At 36.1% G+C, this 15,325-nt stretch overlaps 1 protein-coding gene and 1 long non-coding RNA gene across 3 annotated transcripts in view; one reads left to right on the forward strand and one right to left on the reverse strand.

Moving 5' to 3' along the window:
- Positions 1-15,325, reverse strand: part of LOC136794841 (uncharacterized) — a 334,527-nt gene that overhangs the window by 279,445 nt on the left and 39,757 nt on the right. The gene's annotated exons all lie outside the window — the stretch shown is intronic.
- TBX20 (T-box transcription factor 20) overlaps positions 1-15,325 on the forward strand; it is a 56,760-nt gene that overhangs the window by 12,766 nt on the left and 28,669 nt on the right. For both annotated transcript variants that reach the window (XM_059073878.2, XM_067042355.1), the window contains exons 5-6: positions 844-1,002; positions 10,249-10,325. In XM_059073878.2, coding sequence (XP_058929861.1) covers positions 844-1,002; positions 10,249-10,325 — 236 coding nt within the window. The remainder of the gene's footprint in view (positions 1-843; positions 1,003-10,248; positions 10,326-15,325) is intronic.

A 15,325-nucleotide genomic window follows, 5' to 3' on the forward strand; every position in this document is an offset into this window, starting at 1 on the left:
GTATTTTATTTAAATGACATGAAAAATACTGCCTTGTTAACAGGGTATATTTCTGATCTCTAAGTACCCGGCAAATTTTAGCAGCTATGGAATGGAAGACGTCCATCACTAACATGCTTATTTAGTTTGTAACTGGAAGTCAGGAATCAATGAAGTTGTCAGAAATGATGACAATGATAATAATAATACAGTTTACTAAGCACTTCCTATTTGCTACGTGATTTACAAGGGTTACAATGTCTGATCCTCACCACAACCCCTGTGAAGTTAATACTGTTCTTGCATTTAAGAAAATGAGGTAAGAGAGGTGAGATCACTTGGCCCAAGATTAAAGAGCTAGAAAGTAGCAGATTCAGTATTCCAACCAAGGTCTACCTATACCACACTGCCTTTTAAAATTGTTTTATTCCCTCCATCCCATCTGCCACCCACCCCTCACCCCCCACTGCCCCAAATAACAATCTAGCCTCCTCAAATATGTAATTTCTTATTTTAGAAAATTTAGAGACATACTGCCTTTGGTCTAACCAGACTAAAAAACAAAAAGCGTTTTTAAAAAAATAAACGTCCTCCAGATGACTTTTTTCTCTATCATTTTAGAAAGGACACTTGAAACAACCTGTATTATTTGCAGTTGGTCTGGTAAAATGTGATTCACAATACTCTGCAGTATCATGTGAAAATTATTTGTTGTGAAGAATGGAAAGGGTAGATCCTAATCTTAAAACTGTATTTGACACTGTAGATTTTATGGTTCTTTCTTTGCCTCATTGTAATTTGGCCTGTTTATTAGCACTATAAGTACTTAAAATCCAGTACTGTACTTCCCACTCTTTGCTGCAGATAATTTTGAACTCAATGCATAAGTACCAGCCACGGGTGCACATCATTAAGAAGAAAGACCACACAGCCTCATTACTCAATCTGAAGTCTGAAGAATTCAGAACATTCATCTTTCCAGAAACAGTTTTTACGGCGGTCACTGCCTACCAGAATCAACTGGTGAGTCTACCCTTCACAGTTTATTTCCCGAATAAGATAAGGCTTTAGGAGAGTTATCTTCTTGGAGAGAAGGGCTATCCCAGTACTCAAAACAGAAATTCACTTTGGAGAAAGCTATGGAGAATCAGCCCCAGGACTTCCAAATATGTTGAGTATCCGTGGCTCAAGGTTATGAAGGTCTGTATTACACCATCTTTCTTAGAACCTTTATACTCCTGGTCAGGCTGTTCACTGCTCACATGTCCCACCCAAACCTGACCCAATCTGCCTTCTCAAATTTTCTCAAGAACATTACTTGCTTCCTTCTCTTTCTGGTAGAGCCTCATGACATGCATTACCATACACTCATTGCTTCATAAAATGTAGTTCAGTTTTTCTACTAAATTAGCACATGTCGTGTGCTAGCCAACTACCCAAACCACTGATACGTTAGATATTTTGTGAGATTTATTCAGCTGTAATTCAGGGTAAGATAATTCTAGTAGAATGATCTTAAATGCCTCTTTAGAAAATAAACTGTAGTATGTAAGCAGTTGTGTATTTAATTAACATCAAGATATATTGAGTTATATATTTTCTACTCTCTGTTGTAAATCATATTTAAAATTTATGCATTTCTTCATCCATAAGGCTTAGTCCAACTCTACTGTAAATATTTATCAAAGTGTTGCTAAGGACTGGGTCCTGTTAGATACTTTCCCATGTATTCTTTCATGGACAGCGTAATCTTGAAGGCCGGGAGTAAGAGTAACATTCTTTAATGAGGAATATGAAGCTAAGAGAGGACAAGTAACTTTTCCACAGTCCGAATGGACCAGAAGTAGAATTCCTTTTGATGTACTGTACTTTAGTAAAAGGAACTCACGTTGTCAGTTTACTTTGGGTTTTGTGTCTTGCTTTTATTTGACTGGTTATAGGTAGCCAGGACTCTTGCTCTCCTCATGTCTTGAAGTTGTATTTTGGGTTCTGAGTTAATAACTGTTAGGTGCTGCCTGATAGATTGCTCAGAGTCCAGAGTGGGATGGTCAACCAAGGAAACATGGTGTTGAGTCTCTCAGGAAAAGCAAGAAGATGAAACTGAAAGCCCAGGGAGCCCTACACAGATGAGGAAACAGGAAGTCAGAGAAGGGATGCAGAAAAATGGCCAGAGTGGGTATGTGTCTGTAAGGCATAAGCACCTATAATTTCCATATGACTTAGAGTAGCTTTCACTTCACCACTGTGGCTGCCATCTTCTTTGCCTGTAAACTGGGACTAAGAACCAGACCATCTTAGGGAACAACTGTAAGGATCAAATGAGATGCTGTGCATAAACATGCCTTTGGAAATTGTATGGCAGTCTATAAATAAAGCACGTGGTGACTGTTGGACCGTCTCTGGAGTGTCCAAAGAGGATTTGCCACCATTTGGATTTTGAAATGTTAGTGGCAACTTTTCAATGAGATAAATGAATGTACAAATGTTATACTATTTATCTTTAAGTAAAAGCAAAGTACTGTAACTTTTTAATTATCCTTAAGATAACAACACAAGAGTGGCAACTTTCAGAGAATGCCCAAGCTAAAAATTTGGATACAGAGTGAAGCCCACAAAGGCCTAAAACATAATGCTATTTCTTTTAGAATCTGGAACACTGACATCAACAACCCCATTTTTAATTTATCTGAGGACACATGTAATACAGGTATCACAGGTTCAGAAAAGATTCCTGAAACATTTAATTCAATTTATACTAACTGAATTAGTAGCTTTTATATTATAAAACATCAGATTTATACTAATACAAGAAAACCTGCTGATGTTTGAGAATGAAATAAAAACTTGTCATATGGAAACTTCATTGCTTTTATCAGAATTATCTGTAAAGGGAACCAAAGCAAGTATAGGTAACTTGGGATTGTTTAGTGAAAATTACAGACAGAACAAAATTAAGGAAAGTTCTAAGTGTAACACCTTAGATTTGGTTTAATTGGTGAAGGAGCAATCCTGAATAAATATTGGCAAGACCTCTCATATCACGGAACACGGAATAGGAGGTTATTATCTACATAATTATAATAACAGCTAATATTTGGGTATGCGAGGCACCATTTAAAGTGCACTGTCTTATTTAATCCTCACAATGATATTATGAGATAGGAACAACAGTATTTTTATGTTGCATTTTACAGTTCAAAGAATGGAGGCATGGAGTTAAATAACTTATCCAATGTGACCCTGCTGCTCCCATCACAGATATGAATCCAGGTAGTTAGGTTTAAAAGCCTAACCTCTAAGGTTTAGGTGCTTGGTGTCCCCAAGAAAGGGGAACCTCACCTCCTCTCAGCTTGTGACCCTGATGGATTCAAGACATCCTTTTTTAGAGGGTTTCAGTTCTTTATGTTAATTTCTTTTCTTTTTTTTTCAGCAAGTGCTCATTGCCTACCTGCTGTGTGCAGGGAGCTCTTCACACTGACAGCAGCCAGTGTAACAAGATCCTAATCAACCTATATTTACAGTCAAAATATCCACTGGCATTATCTGTTTCTAATAAGAGCCATATGCTTTAGTGACATTACCTCACTGAATTCTTTTGTTTCCACTCAACATTTATCTAGAAAATTTTCAAATATCCAAAAGTTAAACAAATGGTAAAATGAATCACGTATACTCTCCACCCCTATTCAACAATTAACATTTTTCCAATTTGCTTTACCTCCCCTGCCCCATTTCTCAATCTCTGTACATGTACATACTTTCCCCCTTCTCGCAATCATTTGAAACTAAGATGCATGCATCATGATACTTTACCTGTAAGTACTTCTACAAGTTTAGACTGACAATAAGATTATTTTGTAACCACAATATCTTTACAACATGTAAAATTGAGTTCATATTAAAAATTTCAGGGTGGACCTATAAATGTCTTTATAGCCTTCCCCCCCACCCCCGCCTTTGAACTAGTATCCACCTAAGGTTCATGGTTTGGATATATTTTAATTTAGAAGAATCTCTCTCTATTTTTTTTTTTTTTTTTTTTTTTTTTTTTTTTTTTTTTGCGGTACGCGGGCCTCTCATTGCTGCGGCCTCTCCCGTTGCGGAGAACAGGCTCCGGATGCGCAGGCTCGGCGGCCACAGCTCACGGGCCCAGCCGCTCCGTGGCACATGGGATCTTCCCGGATCGGGGCACGAACCCGTGTCCCCTGCATCAGCAGGCGGACTCTCAACCACTGCGCCACCAGGGAAGCCCTATATTTTCAATCAATATCTCATTTAATTCTGACACTAATCCCCTGAATAAGGCCCCATAAGCCTCATTTTGTGGATGAAGAAACTGAGGTTCAGAGTGGTTAATACACTTGCCCAAGGTCACAAATCTGATAAGTGAAAGAACCATCTTCTGGGTATTAACTCCTTTTTGGTAGCATCCTGCTGGATTGCAAGGCCAAGAAAATGACCACTGACAGTGTCAAGGTTGGGAAACTGAATTTGAAAATATTGCTAAATTAAAATAGGCTAAGATTCTAATAAACACATATCCCAACACTAGTTGCTCCTCCTGAAAATGTTTATTTCTAATTAAGATTATAAATGGGCTCAAAATCCACCTACCAGCACCTAGCTGGCTTTCACTGCATCATTAAGTGTAATGATTAATATGATTAGTATATACCATTTCATTGCTAAATAACCCTCAATAAGTGATTAAATTCAGTACTGCTTTTCTCAATAGATCCTGCCATGTCTGAGTTTATTTCTGTGCACCCACCTTTAAAGCCATAATCCCTAGCACAACGCCATATGTGTGTGTGTATGTGTGTGTGCTTTTACTTAAAGATAAATAGTATAACATTTGTACATTCATTTATCTCATTGAAAAGTTGCCACTAACATTTAAAAATCCAAATGGTGGGCTTCCCTGGTGGCGCAGTGGTTGGGAGTCCGCCTGCCGATGCACAGGACGCAGGTTCGTGCCCCGGTCCGGGAAGATCCCACATGCCACAGAGCGGCTGGGCCCATGAGCCATGGCCGCTGAGCCTCTGCGTCCAGAGCCTGTGCTCCACAGCAGGAGAGGTCACAACAGTGAAAGGCCTGCGTACCACCAAAAAAAAAATCCAAATGGTGGCAAATCCTCTTTGGACATTCCAGAGACAGTCCAACAGTCACCATGTGCTTTATTTATAGACTGCCTTACAATTTCCAAAGGCATGTTTATGCACAGCATCTCATTTGATCCTTATAGTTGTTCCCTAAGATGGTCTGGTTCTTAGTCCCAGTTTACAGGCAAAGAAGATGGCAGCCACAGTGGTGAAGTGAAATCTACTCACGTATATATTTGAAATTCAATTAATAGTCAAAAATTTGATTTGGTATACTAATGAGCCATTTTTGAAAATGGTTTTTAGACCTCATAAGACCAATCGAAATTCACGTGGGGTGAATAAATCATTTTGGGGGTTAGAATTTTCATTAGTCTTACACAGTTTTCTAAAGTTATCCTTGATTCTTTCTAGAACTCCTCACATTTACTGCCTTTTCACTGCTATACCATGCTTGTCTACTGATTTACCCATAATAAACATGAAATAAATATATAGGAAATAAATATGTACTAAGCACAGTATAAATATTAGAATATTTTCATGCACAAAGAACAGCGAGAAAAGAGAGAAAGAAGATTTAAAAGTTCCCACGTAGGACCGCCTTTATATCTCTTAAACTTTGGATAGGACATTATTTAAATACATATTAAAAGCCAAATCAAATTTTCCATTAGAATTTGTGAAAAAACTTCTCATTTATTGTGTCTGGTAGTTTTATTTGTAAGTAATGAAAACGGGACCTTTTTTCTATTTTTTCCTCTGTTTTTTGTGAGGAAATGATTGCATTTCTTTACATTATTAGATTAAAGCTAAATACATTATACTTTCAACAAACTATTTTATAATTTAAGATTTAAAGGTCATACATTGTTTTTGAGCAGGCAAGCCATTGCTGTAGAGTTGAAGTGTAGGTCAGGTTTCATTTTTAAATGCCTTTGGACAGATCTTTCACTGATAATTGGAGAAATGGTCTCTGAGGGCCAATTTCACCTTGCGGCTGTGAACCCCAGCTATATTCAGAGTCTAGTGATATCACATGGAATAATAACTACAAGAAAAAGTCCCTTTCTCTTTGGTGCAGCTGGCAGTATCAAAATCTGCCCTCCATTTATACATATATTTATCTATAAAGGAGATGTTGAAAGAATGATTTATTTTGGTTAGGAAATGCATTATGTTCCATATTATTAAGATAATACATGAAAAAACGGGTGTATTGTGACCAGAATTAGTCAGTGATTTGCATATATGTAGATACACTTGAAACAGGATTTCTTAAGCACATACTGCTGTCCTTACTTGTTAATTCTTCTTCCTCACAAAATGAAAAATATTGCTGCTTTTAAAATTTGTTGTTGAATCATAAAGACATACTTGTAGTTTCACATGGGTTCTCTACATATGTTTTTGGTAGTTGACTATTTTTGGATCTTTCTTTTAGTTTTACCTTTGACATGGGTGATGCTGTTCAATAGCTTTACAAGCTGCAGGTATTCTATATTAGGAAAATGACGTCCAACTGACATCACTGTATATAACTCAGGTCTTTCTCTCATCAGTTCTCAAATACGTAACTTTTTTGTTCTCCCAAATTACATAAAGGGATATAAAACTATATCTGCAGAAATGAATTTCTTTCTATTAACTACTGGTTTTTATTTAAATATCCATGGAATAAAATCTGTGCCTGACCTTTTAAAAGTGCATGATTAACTAGAATGTTAAAACTTTGCTATTTAAAAATTACTTTATCTTAAAATAGAAAACAATATGCTTTTTATGTAGATTCAAGAATTTCACCTAGTCTACAACTGGTAAACATATGAAATCATATTTCTGACTGCTTGTCCTTGAAGCAAAGTTCAAACAAACATTTCTGGGGTGCTTATTGTTGGCACCCCAGTAGATTCAGAGTCTAGTGATATCACAGTGAGCACAGTGGGCTCATTAAGAAGTCTGCCCACAGTCCCTATACTGCTAATCAGTACTCCATAAAGCCTGTTCAAGACTGTAGTGGTTAGTTCAGGGCCCCCATACAACTTTAGTAGTAAGAGATGCATGAAGCTTTTTTTCTCTAACTTCCAAAAGCAATTTTTGTTCCTGGAATTAGATAAAATAGTCTGTAGAGAAAGGAAATACCTGGTTACTCTCTTGAGCTCCTTTTCTAATTAACACACTAAAGTTAAATCACTGCTGAACCAACTGGTAAATCTAGCTGTATGAGTATACCTTGTACTATTCTTGAAACTTCCCTTCAGTTTGAAATTATATCAAATGTAAAGTAAAAAAGTGACCATTGATACTCTTGGGGATGATGAAAGAAGGAACAAAAAGATACTGGAAAGAGAAAGTTCTAATAAATGGAAGAAAATTCTAAAGAAATCTGAAAACTTGTGTTGAATTTGATTCACTTCCTCATTCAAAGTTATGGCAGTAACACTAGATATGGTGACACATCAATTGAGCAACTGACACACACACACTGAGAATGTTTATTTTCTACAACAACTCCACAATCATCACATTCTGAGCCAACAGTCTACCTCCTGGAAATATAAATAACAACAAATACAATTCTCAAAATCCTTTTCATGGACAAAGTGGATCAAAGGTGGTTCTTTAAATATTATAACATAATATTTTCTATTCTTTTAGTTTATAAAGACTCAAACAAAGCTTAATATGGTTCACATTTTTTTGTTATATTTATTTAAAAAATATTTTTAGGCTGCACTGCATGGCTTGCAGGATGTTAGTTTCCCGACCAGGGACTGAACCCAGGACCCGGCAGTGAAAGCTCCAAGTCCTAACCACTAGACCACCAGGGAATTCCTGATATGGTTCACATTTTAGAGGGATGGCTGCAAAAGGACTTCATTCAAAATTAGTTTCTCCATCAGATATTTGCCTTTGTCTCCAGAAAATTTATCCATTGGCAAATCCATTCACTTTTTATAAATGAGCTTGTAAGAATTGAACTTGAAGACTTAACTTTATTGCTGTATCTTACAGTTTCAGTTTGAAGATTTATCTGGGTTTGGTTCACACTTAACGTCACCTAACACTGCAGGGGATGTGGTGCCAGCTTCTTTAATGGCACTTAAACTACTTCCAGTTCTATGTATGCCTCTGCCTGCTCCATGGAATTTTAGGGACCATGTGATCTCATTTCTGTTGATAAATTATTGTGAAAGTGTTTTCATGAACTATAAAGCACTTTAGAAATCTAAAGTATTTTCATTTATAATTATTCAGTAGAAAAAGATAATCAAAGAAATCCCGTTTTTGAGGATTTAAAAATATTTTTGGTGTTTTATAATCCTAGACTATATTGACTGCTTGGGCTTTAGAAGATGTTTATAATTTATTTCAAACAAATAAAAATTTTTGCCTTTGCCCTGAAAACTGACCTTTAATACTAAATCCTAGTCTGAAAGAATGGCTAAAATAGATTTCACCCTTTAGAAATCCATGCCCTTAATTAAAGGGGTGGCTGAGTGTGAGAGAAGGTTCTCTACAAACTCTTGATGGCCACACTTTAGGGGCAACCTCAGTGGTTCCTGTATATTTCTTTCTATGCACACAGAGTCCTGTTGCTGTCCATTAAGAACAGGTTTCTTACTTATCTAGCTTATTTCCTTCACTGTTTACCATTTTCCATTAACAAAGCTGAAAAGGAAATTAGCAATTTTATTTTTGGCTACTCTAGAGTGAATGTGCATGAGACAAAAATGAGCATTTCTGAGGCACTGTCAAGTGCCCTTAAAAACTAATATCAAAGAATCAATCTTATAACTTGCCAGTGTTAATGATAGAGAAGTGCAGTCTCTCTGGTAAGGATAGTGTGGGAAGTTCTATTTTAAGTGAGGTAAATTGCTTTTTGCAGCTTGTACATTGGTTAGCTCACATTAAGAAAACTTGAAAAGTAAAAAAAACAGACTTTCTTTTGTAATGAAAAAAGCAATTCTTTAGATGTTAATAGTTTAAAATAAAAAGTAGATACACTCTGATCAAAGGAAAAGTTGCTTATTGGCAAAATAGTATTTCAAACTATTATATATATATATATATATATATATCTCAAAATAGATATTTTTGATTGTGTTTACTCCTTACTCTGAAAGAGGAAGGCATGCCTCCCTCAACCTATAACTTTTTTTCCAGGTTAAGACTATTCTGTGTGTGTCTCTCTTTCCACAGATGAATGTGGGTTCTCATTTTGACACAAATGAGCTATGACTCTCTTTAAAGGTGTCTGTGGTTCTAATTCCAATAATTCTCCTCCATTCCTTTTAGCTCTTAACACTCAGGAATTTTGCAAGTAGAGCATCTTTTAATCGGTGTTTTATTTATTTATTTTCTTTGTAACCTAACATATTTTTCAGTGAAGGTGCAATGCATATATTTTAATGGATCTTTCTACATTAATATTGTGTGAATTATGACTACCACAACACAGACACTTAATACTTCAGACTATGATTCTTATTAGGAAATATTTTTTTTTCCATATAAGCATAGAGTCTGTAAGTAACATTATATGGGAGGATAATAAGAGACCACTAATTTGATTCTTATTTAGTCAGATGGAAAGGGGAACAGGGGTAAATTTATATGCTGAAAGCTTTATATCATGTATTTATGTCAGGTATTTCATATAGTATTGAACATGAAGTTACTATTGTGGTATCCATTATGGTATATATAGGTACCCATGGTATTAACAAATGAGGCTGCCAAGTCAGCATGAAGTAACGTTCTTGTTTTTATTACCCATTACCCACCAATGCTGGCCTTCTAGACAGCTTCCCCATTCCCCAGTCGAGCTCTAGCCTTTCACTACTCTCTTAAATACTTCACATGGCAGCCGAACTGTTTGTAAAAGGCCCCCATTTCGAACTGTCTCTATCCATTGATTTCCAGCCTGTTTTAGGACCAGTCTGTCCTCAACTACTTCCTTCTCTCTGAGGCCTTCTCTGACCATTCCACCCAACTTAGGCCTCTTGGGAACTTCCTTAGCAATTTTAACCTCTATCACAATACTGAGAGACATTAAGATATTCTTGGGGTGCCATGATGGAAAATGAACAAACTTTTTATTTCTGATTTTATTTCCTTGACCATGGAAATGATACTGTTTTGTTACCCTTTCTTCCCTTTCCAGATAACCAAGCTGAAAATAGATAGTAACCCTTTTGCCAAAGGATTCCGGGACTCCTCCAGGCTCACTGACATTGAGAGGTAATGAGAATTTTCTGTTTACTTTTTTGCCCAGATAAGATAAAGAGAAGCACTAGTTTGTAAGAGCACACTCCTTTCAACACCAAAGAGCCATAACCTCACTGTATAGAGTCTCCAATACTCTGTATAGTCTCCAGTTCTCTGCCCCACCTTCCCTTCCAGTTATAAACCCTGTAGATATGCAACTGCTTAAGCTTTGACAGCTGCTGCAGCTGGATCTATTCTACGCTCAATTTCTGAGTAAAGTGGTTTATTTGGACAGGACATTTTTTTCAACGGGGCTTCTTTTTTATCAAAGACACTGTCCTCTCGATGATATTAAGCTTCATGTCTTGAGTGGAAATCCACAGAATCTTAAAAGCCTTGGCCGGGCTTCCCTGGTGGCGCAGTGGTTGAGAGTCCACCTGACGATGCAGGGGACACGGGTTTGTGCCCTAGTCCAGGAAGATACCACATGCCGTGGAGCGTGGAGCAGCTGGGCCCGTGAGCCATGGCCGCGGGGCCTGTGCGTCCGGAGCCTGTGCTCCGCAGCAGGAGAGGCCACAACAGTGAGAGGCCCACGTACCACAAAAAAAAAAAAAAAAAAAAAAAAAAAAAAAAAGCCTTTGCCTTCTGAAGTGGATATATTTGTTAACATAAAGTCTATAAAGGTAGTTTGGAATTTTGAAATAAGGAGAGGCAATTTAAATCAAGGTGTATATTTTACCTACAGCGTAGACTGCTTATACTTAATAGGAAAGCTATCAGATCTCAAGACCTTTAAGAAGGCAAGTGACAATCATGTGCCATGATTTACCCCACTTTTTATTTAATTAAAATGGTTCACACAGTGTGAGACTGTCTAAGTGATGAGTAATGACTATATTGAGATGCACAGTTTGCCCAAAATGATATCAAAAAATGGTTTTTTCAAGGAGATTATTTGTATCCCTTAAGCATGCTATGTAACTTTCTGTACTTATTCTGTTTTGTTTTTGGTGAGCACATTTAAGTTCCATTCTCTTTACAAATTTGAATTATATACAATGTTATCAACTATAGTCACCATTTCATACATTAGATCATCAGATCTTACTCATCTTCTGTATCTAATCTTTTATGTGCCCTGGAATCTTTATTGACAGGTGGGGTACCCTAGCTACCAGCCCTCTGGTTTACTTTATCTCCAAATCTTTGTGTGATTTCCCTACCAACTGCTACGTGTTCCTGCCACACTCTTTGTTACCTACCACATGGTCACATCTGACCTCAGCACTTCTGTCTAACCTGTCCTGGAAACTCAAATTAAAGGATAATTACATGTTTTAGCAACATCTGTCTTATCCTTCCCTCATCCTTCCCAAATGGCAGAGCATAGGCGTGTGGTTTTGACTTGTGGGAACAGATGCAGAAGCTCCGTGGGGAGACAAAGTATCCAGCAGGAGAGACTGAAAGTTGGGTAGAACTGTGGCATCTGAGTAGAAAAGATTAATTAGTTGGAGTGCTTGACAAGTGATTGTGGGGTATTGAGAGATCAGGGAAAGAAACTTGAGCTTGTTGAAAAATCCATTGCAAAATGCAGACAGATGGCAAGCAGATAACTCTCCAATTAGGTAGGACATGGGCGTGCAAATAGGTCATAAGACCCAAGTCAGTGAGAAAGTGGTATCAGCAGCGTGGGTGACAAAGGAGTCCATTTACAAAGGCTACTTGCATTTAGGTGTGGCCTTTTTTATCTCCTATTTCTGGCGTGCCAGAGGTACTGATTCAGACTGGGTTTATGCAAGTAGGATTTTAATATGTGAACTTTTTCTCCATTCTAGTTAGGGGTCAGGCAAGAATGAAAACAGTGGCTCAGTCGGAAGTAAGTGATGTGTTTTTACAGTGGGCATCATATCTTCTGTCTCAAATCAGTGGGTGAGCATGGTATATAGAGACAAAGTCATGGGTTAGAGTTCCAGCTCTGCCTTTTCCTGCCTGAGTGATCCTAGAAGTCACCTAACCCCTGAGTCTGTTTCCTCATCTAGAAAATGGAGAAAATAATCCTGCTTATTACTTCAAAGGTTTATTATGAGAACCATGTAAGATGACATTTATGAAAGCACTTCTAAATCTCAAAATGTAAAATAATTATATTTTATTAGATGAGCATAGTTTTACCCCATCTAAGCTACTTTTAATAGTCTTAAACTATTCCTAGAGTAAAATTAGCCCCTTTTGTTGCACTTGTGCTCATGAGAGACAAGTACCCAGACTCACTACCCTTTAGAGCAACGGATTTGATAACACATGCAGCCACATTTTCCACTTATTTAATAAACATCCTGATGTGGGTAACACTCACATGTACATGAAGCTAAGAAGCTTTCAATGGTCTGAGGGCCAAGAGAGCATCTTATGTGACTAGCTGCAAGTTTGCAAGATGACCTAAGTAGTGTGAAATTGGCCAAGGTTTTGGATTTCATTTCCAGGTATTTCAGTCTGAATTTTTTCTAAGCAGCCTTTGGGGATGGGACAAATCAGATCAATTGATCTTTGGAGACCTAAAGAAATTAAATTAGTCTGGAGTCAGTTACTGCACTAAACCATCTAGTAATTGAATTGCTCCTTGTAACTGACTGAAAACAGCCCTATTTGTAACAATATAGAGAGCTTTTTAAAATAAGAGATCTGAGAGAAAAACACATCTTTTTAGGACATGATGACAGAAATTGCACTTTTCTAACCTAATTGAATATGATGTTATAAATATGTGACCTTAATGATTTCAAGTTTCCTGTTCCAGATTTACAGCTACTGTGTGGGACACCCAAACAAAAATGCCTTTGGGATTGGATCTGTTTGCCTTATACCTCTAAACTCACAGTATTATTCCTTCTACATCTGCACAAGCTTTGAGGATACTCTAAAGGGCATTCTGGTTTTCTTGCTCTCATTTTATGAGGTTCCATTCAGATACCTGAATGTCTTACATATTTCATGTGCAGCCTTCTCCCAGGGACAGCATCTCCCTCATTTATAAAAGGCAACTCATCTCATTACCAAAAGTAGAAAGTGTTTTCATTAGATGCTTTGCACATATACCTACAGTGGACAGCCAAGAAGCAAATCAAAAGCTCAAAGGGATTTCTTAATATAATCTAATTTATAGTTATTTAGTTCAGGGAAAGGATTATCTGCTGGTGCCATATAATAAATAACTTACAGACACTCTATCAGTTGGTTTTTCTTTGTGGGGAGGGAAGGGGCACTTTGTATAGTAAGTGAAGGCATGGTATTACTTCTGAGAAAGGAGAAATGACTATGAAGATATTTAAATGTTCAAAATTAAATTTCTTCTGTTAGGTTTTTTTGTTTGCTTTGTTTTTTACAATTAGGGTTCATGCTTATTGCAGAAAAATACTGACAAGCAAGAGCATAAAAAAGTAACAAAATCCCATTCACTCAGAGATAACTACTGGCAAAAACTTATATATTCTTCCAGATACTTTCCTATGCACATATGAACATTAACTTCCTTTGAAGTTTACCACACACACTATTTTTAATCATTTTTCCCTTAATATCAATAGGTATATGTCTGTAGTATACTTTTTAATGGCTGTCTAATTTTCCATTGTGTACAATAATTTGACCAATCCTATAATGTTAGTTACTTAGGTTTCCCACTCTTTATTATTACAAACAGTGCCAGGAAGTAAAATGTATATTTACACATATTACTCATTATTACTGTAGGATAAATACTAACAAATAAAAATGCTGTGTAAAAGGATACACATTATTTTAACCATAATGTTATTTTTAATTGTTAAATTTTGGGGAAAACCTGAATGTTCAACAATAGGGGAATGATTTAATAAATTTTTATAGTCACACAATGGAATTTTTTTAAGTTGTGGTAAAATATGCATTTTGAACATTTTTAAGTGTATAATTCAGTGGCATTAAGTACACTCACAATGTTATACAACCATCACCCTATCCTTTTCCAGAATGTTTCCAACATCCCAAACAAAAAAATCTGTACTCATTAAATAGTAACTATCTACTCCTCCTCTCCACAGCCCCTGGTAATGTCTATTCTACTTTCTGTCTCAATGAATTTGTCTAGTTTAGGTACCTCATATAAATGGAAAGATATGCATGTTTTAAAGGCTTTTCATATATACTGCCAAGTTTCCTTCAAGAAAGATTGTCCATGTCATGATCAAGAGTGTCCATTTCTTTGTACCCTTGTGAAACATGATCATCATCTTGTTATCTTTGCCAATTTGATAGGTGAAACTCTGTATTTCTCTTTTGTAAATTGACCTATTTATGTCCTTTGCCCATTGTTTTTTTCTTTTGGATTGTTCATCTTTTCTCTTATTCATCTATAAAAGCTATTTTTATGTAGTAATATTTTTATTGTTCATATATTGGAGTTATTTTATCTGTTTGGAATTAGCTTTTTACTTATGCTTTTGATAAATAGAATATTTCATCACAAAATGTATTGTTCTCTTTATGATTTCTATCTTAAAAAAGATTCTCTAGTCCAAAAAAACATAAATAGGTAAATATTCAACTACAGATTTTGTATCATTTTATTGCTTTCTAGGTTTTTATTTAAATACTTAACTCATGCAGTATTGATTTTGTATAAATATAAAATAGATGTCATTGTATATTTTTTATAAGTGGCCCCAAAACTATATATTTACTAACATATTCCTTCCCACTTTTAAAAAATTTCCCCTTTATCATATACTGAATTCTTACCTATAGTTGTTTTTAGTCTCTTTATTGATCTGCCAGTATTGTGTTGTTATAATTTTGGTAAATTGGTATAATATATAAATATTTTATGATAGGTAGATATCTGATATGACAAACTCCAGATCTTTTTTACTTGTCATTTTCAAATTTTCTTGACATTCTTTGACGTTTATGCTTCCAGTCTCTGGAATTTTGTCCAGTCTTCCCAAAAAATGTCATTGGAATTTTGATTGGGCTTGTGTTGAATTTATATAATAATT

This window comes from Kogia breviceps, chromosome 9 (genome assembly GCF_026419965.1).
Source record: "Kogia breviceps isolate mKogBre1 chromosome 9, mKogBre1 haplotype 1, whole genome shotgun sequence".
Taxonomy (NCBI): domain Eukaryota; kingdom Metazoa; phylum Chordata; class Mammalia; order Artiodactyla; family Physeteridae; genus Kogia; species Kogia breviceps.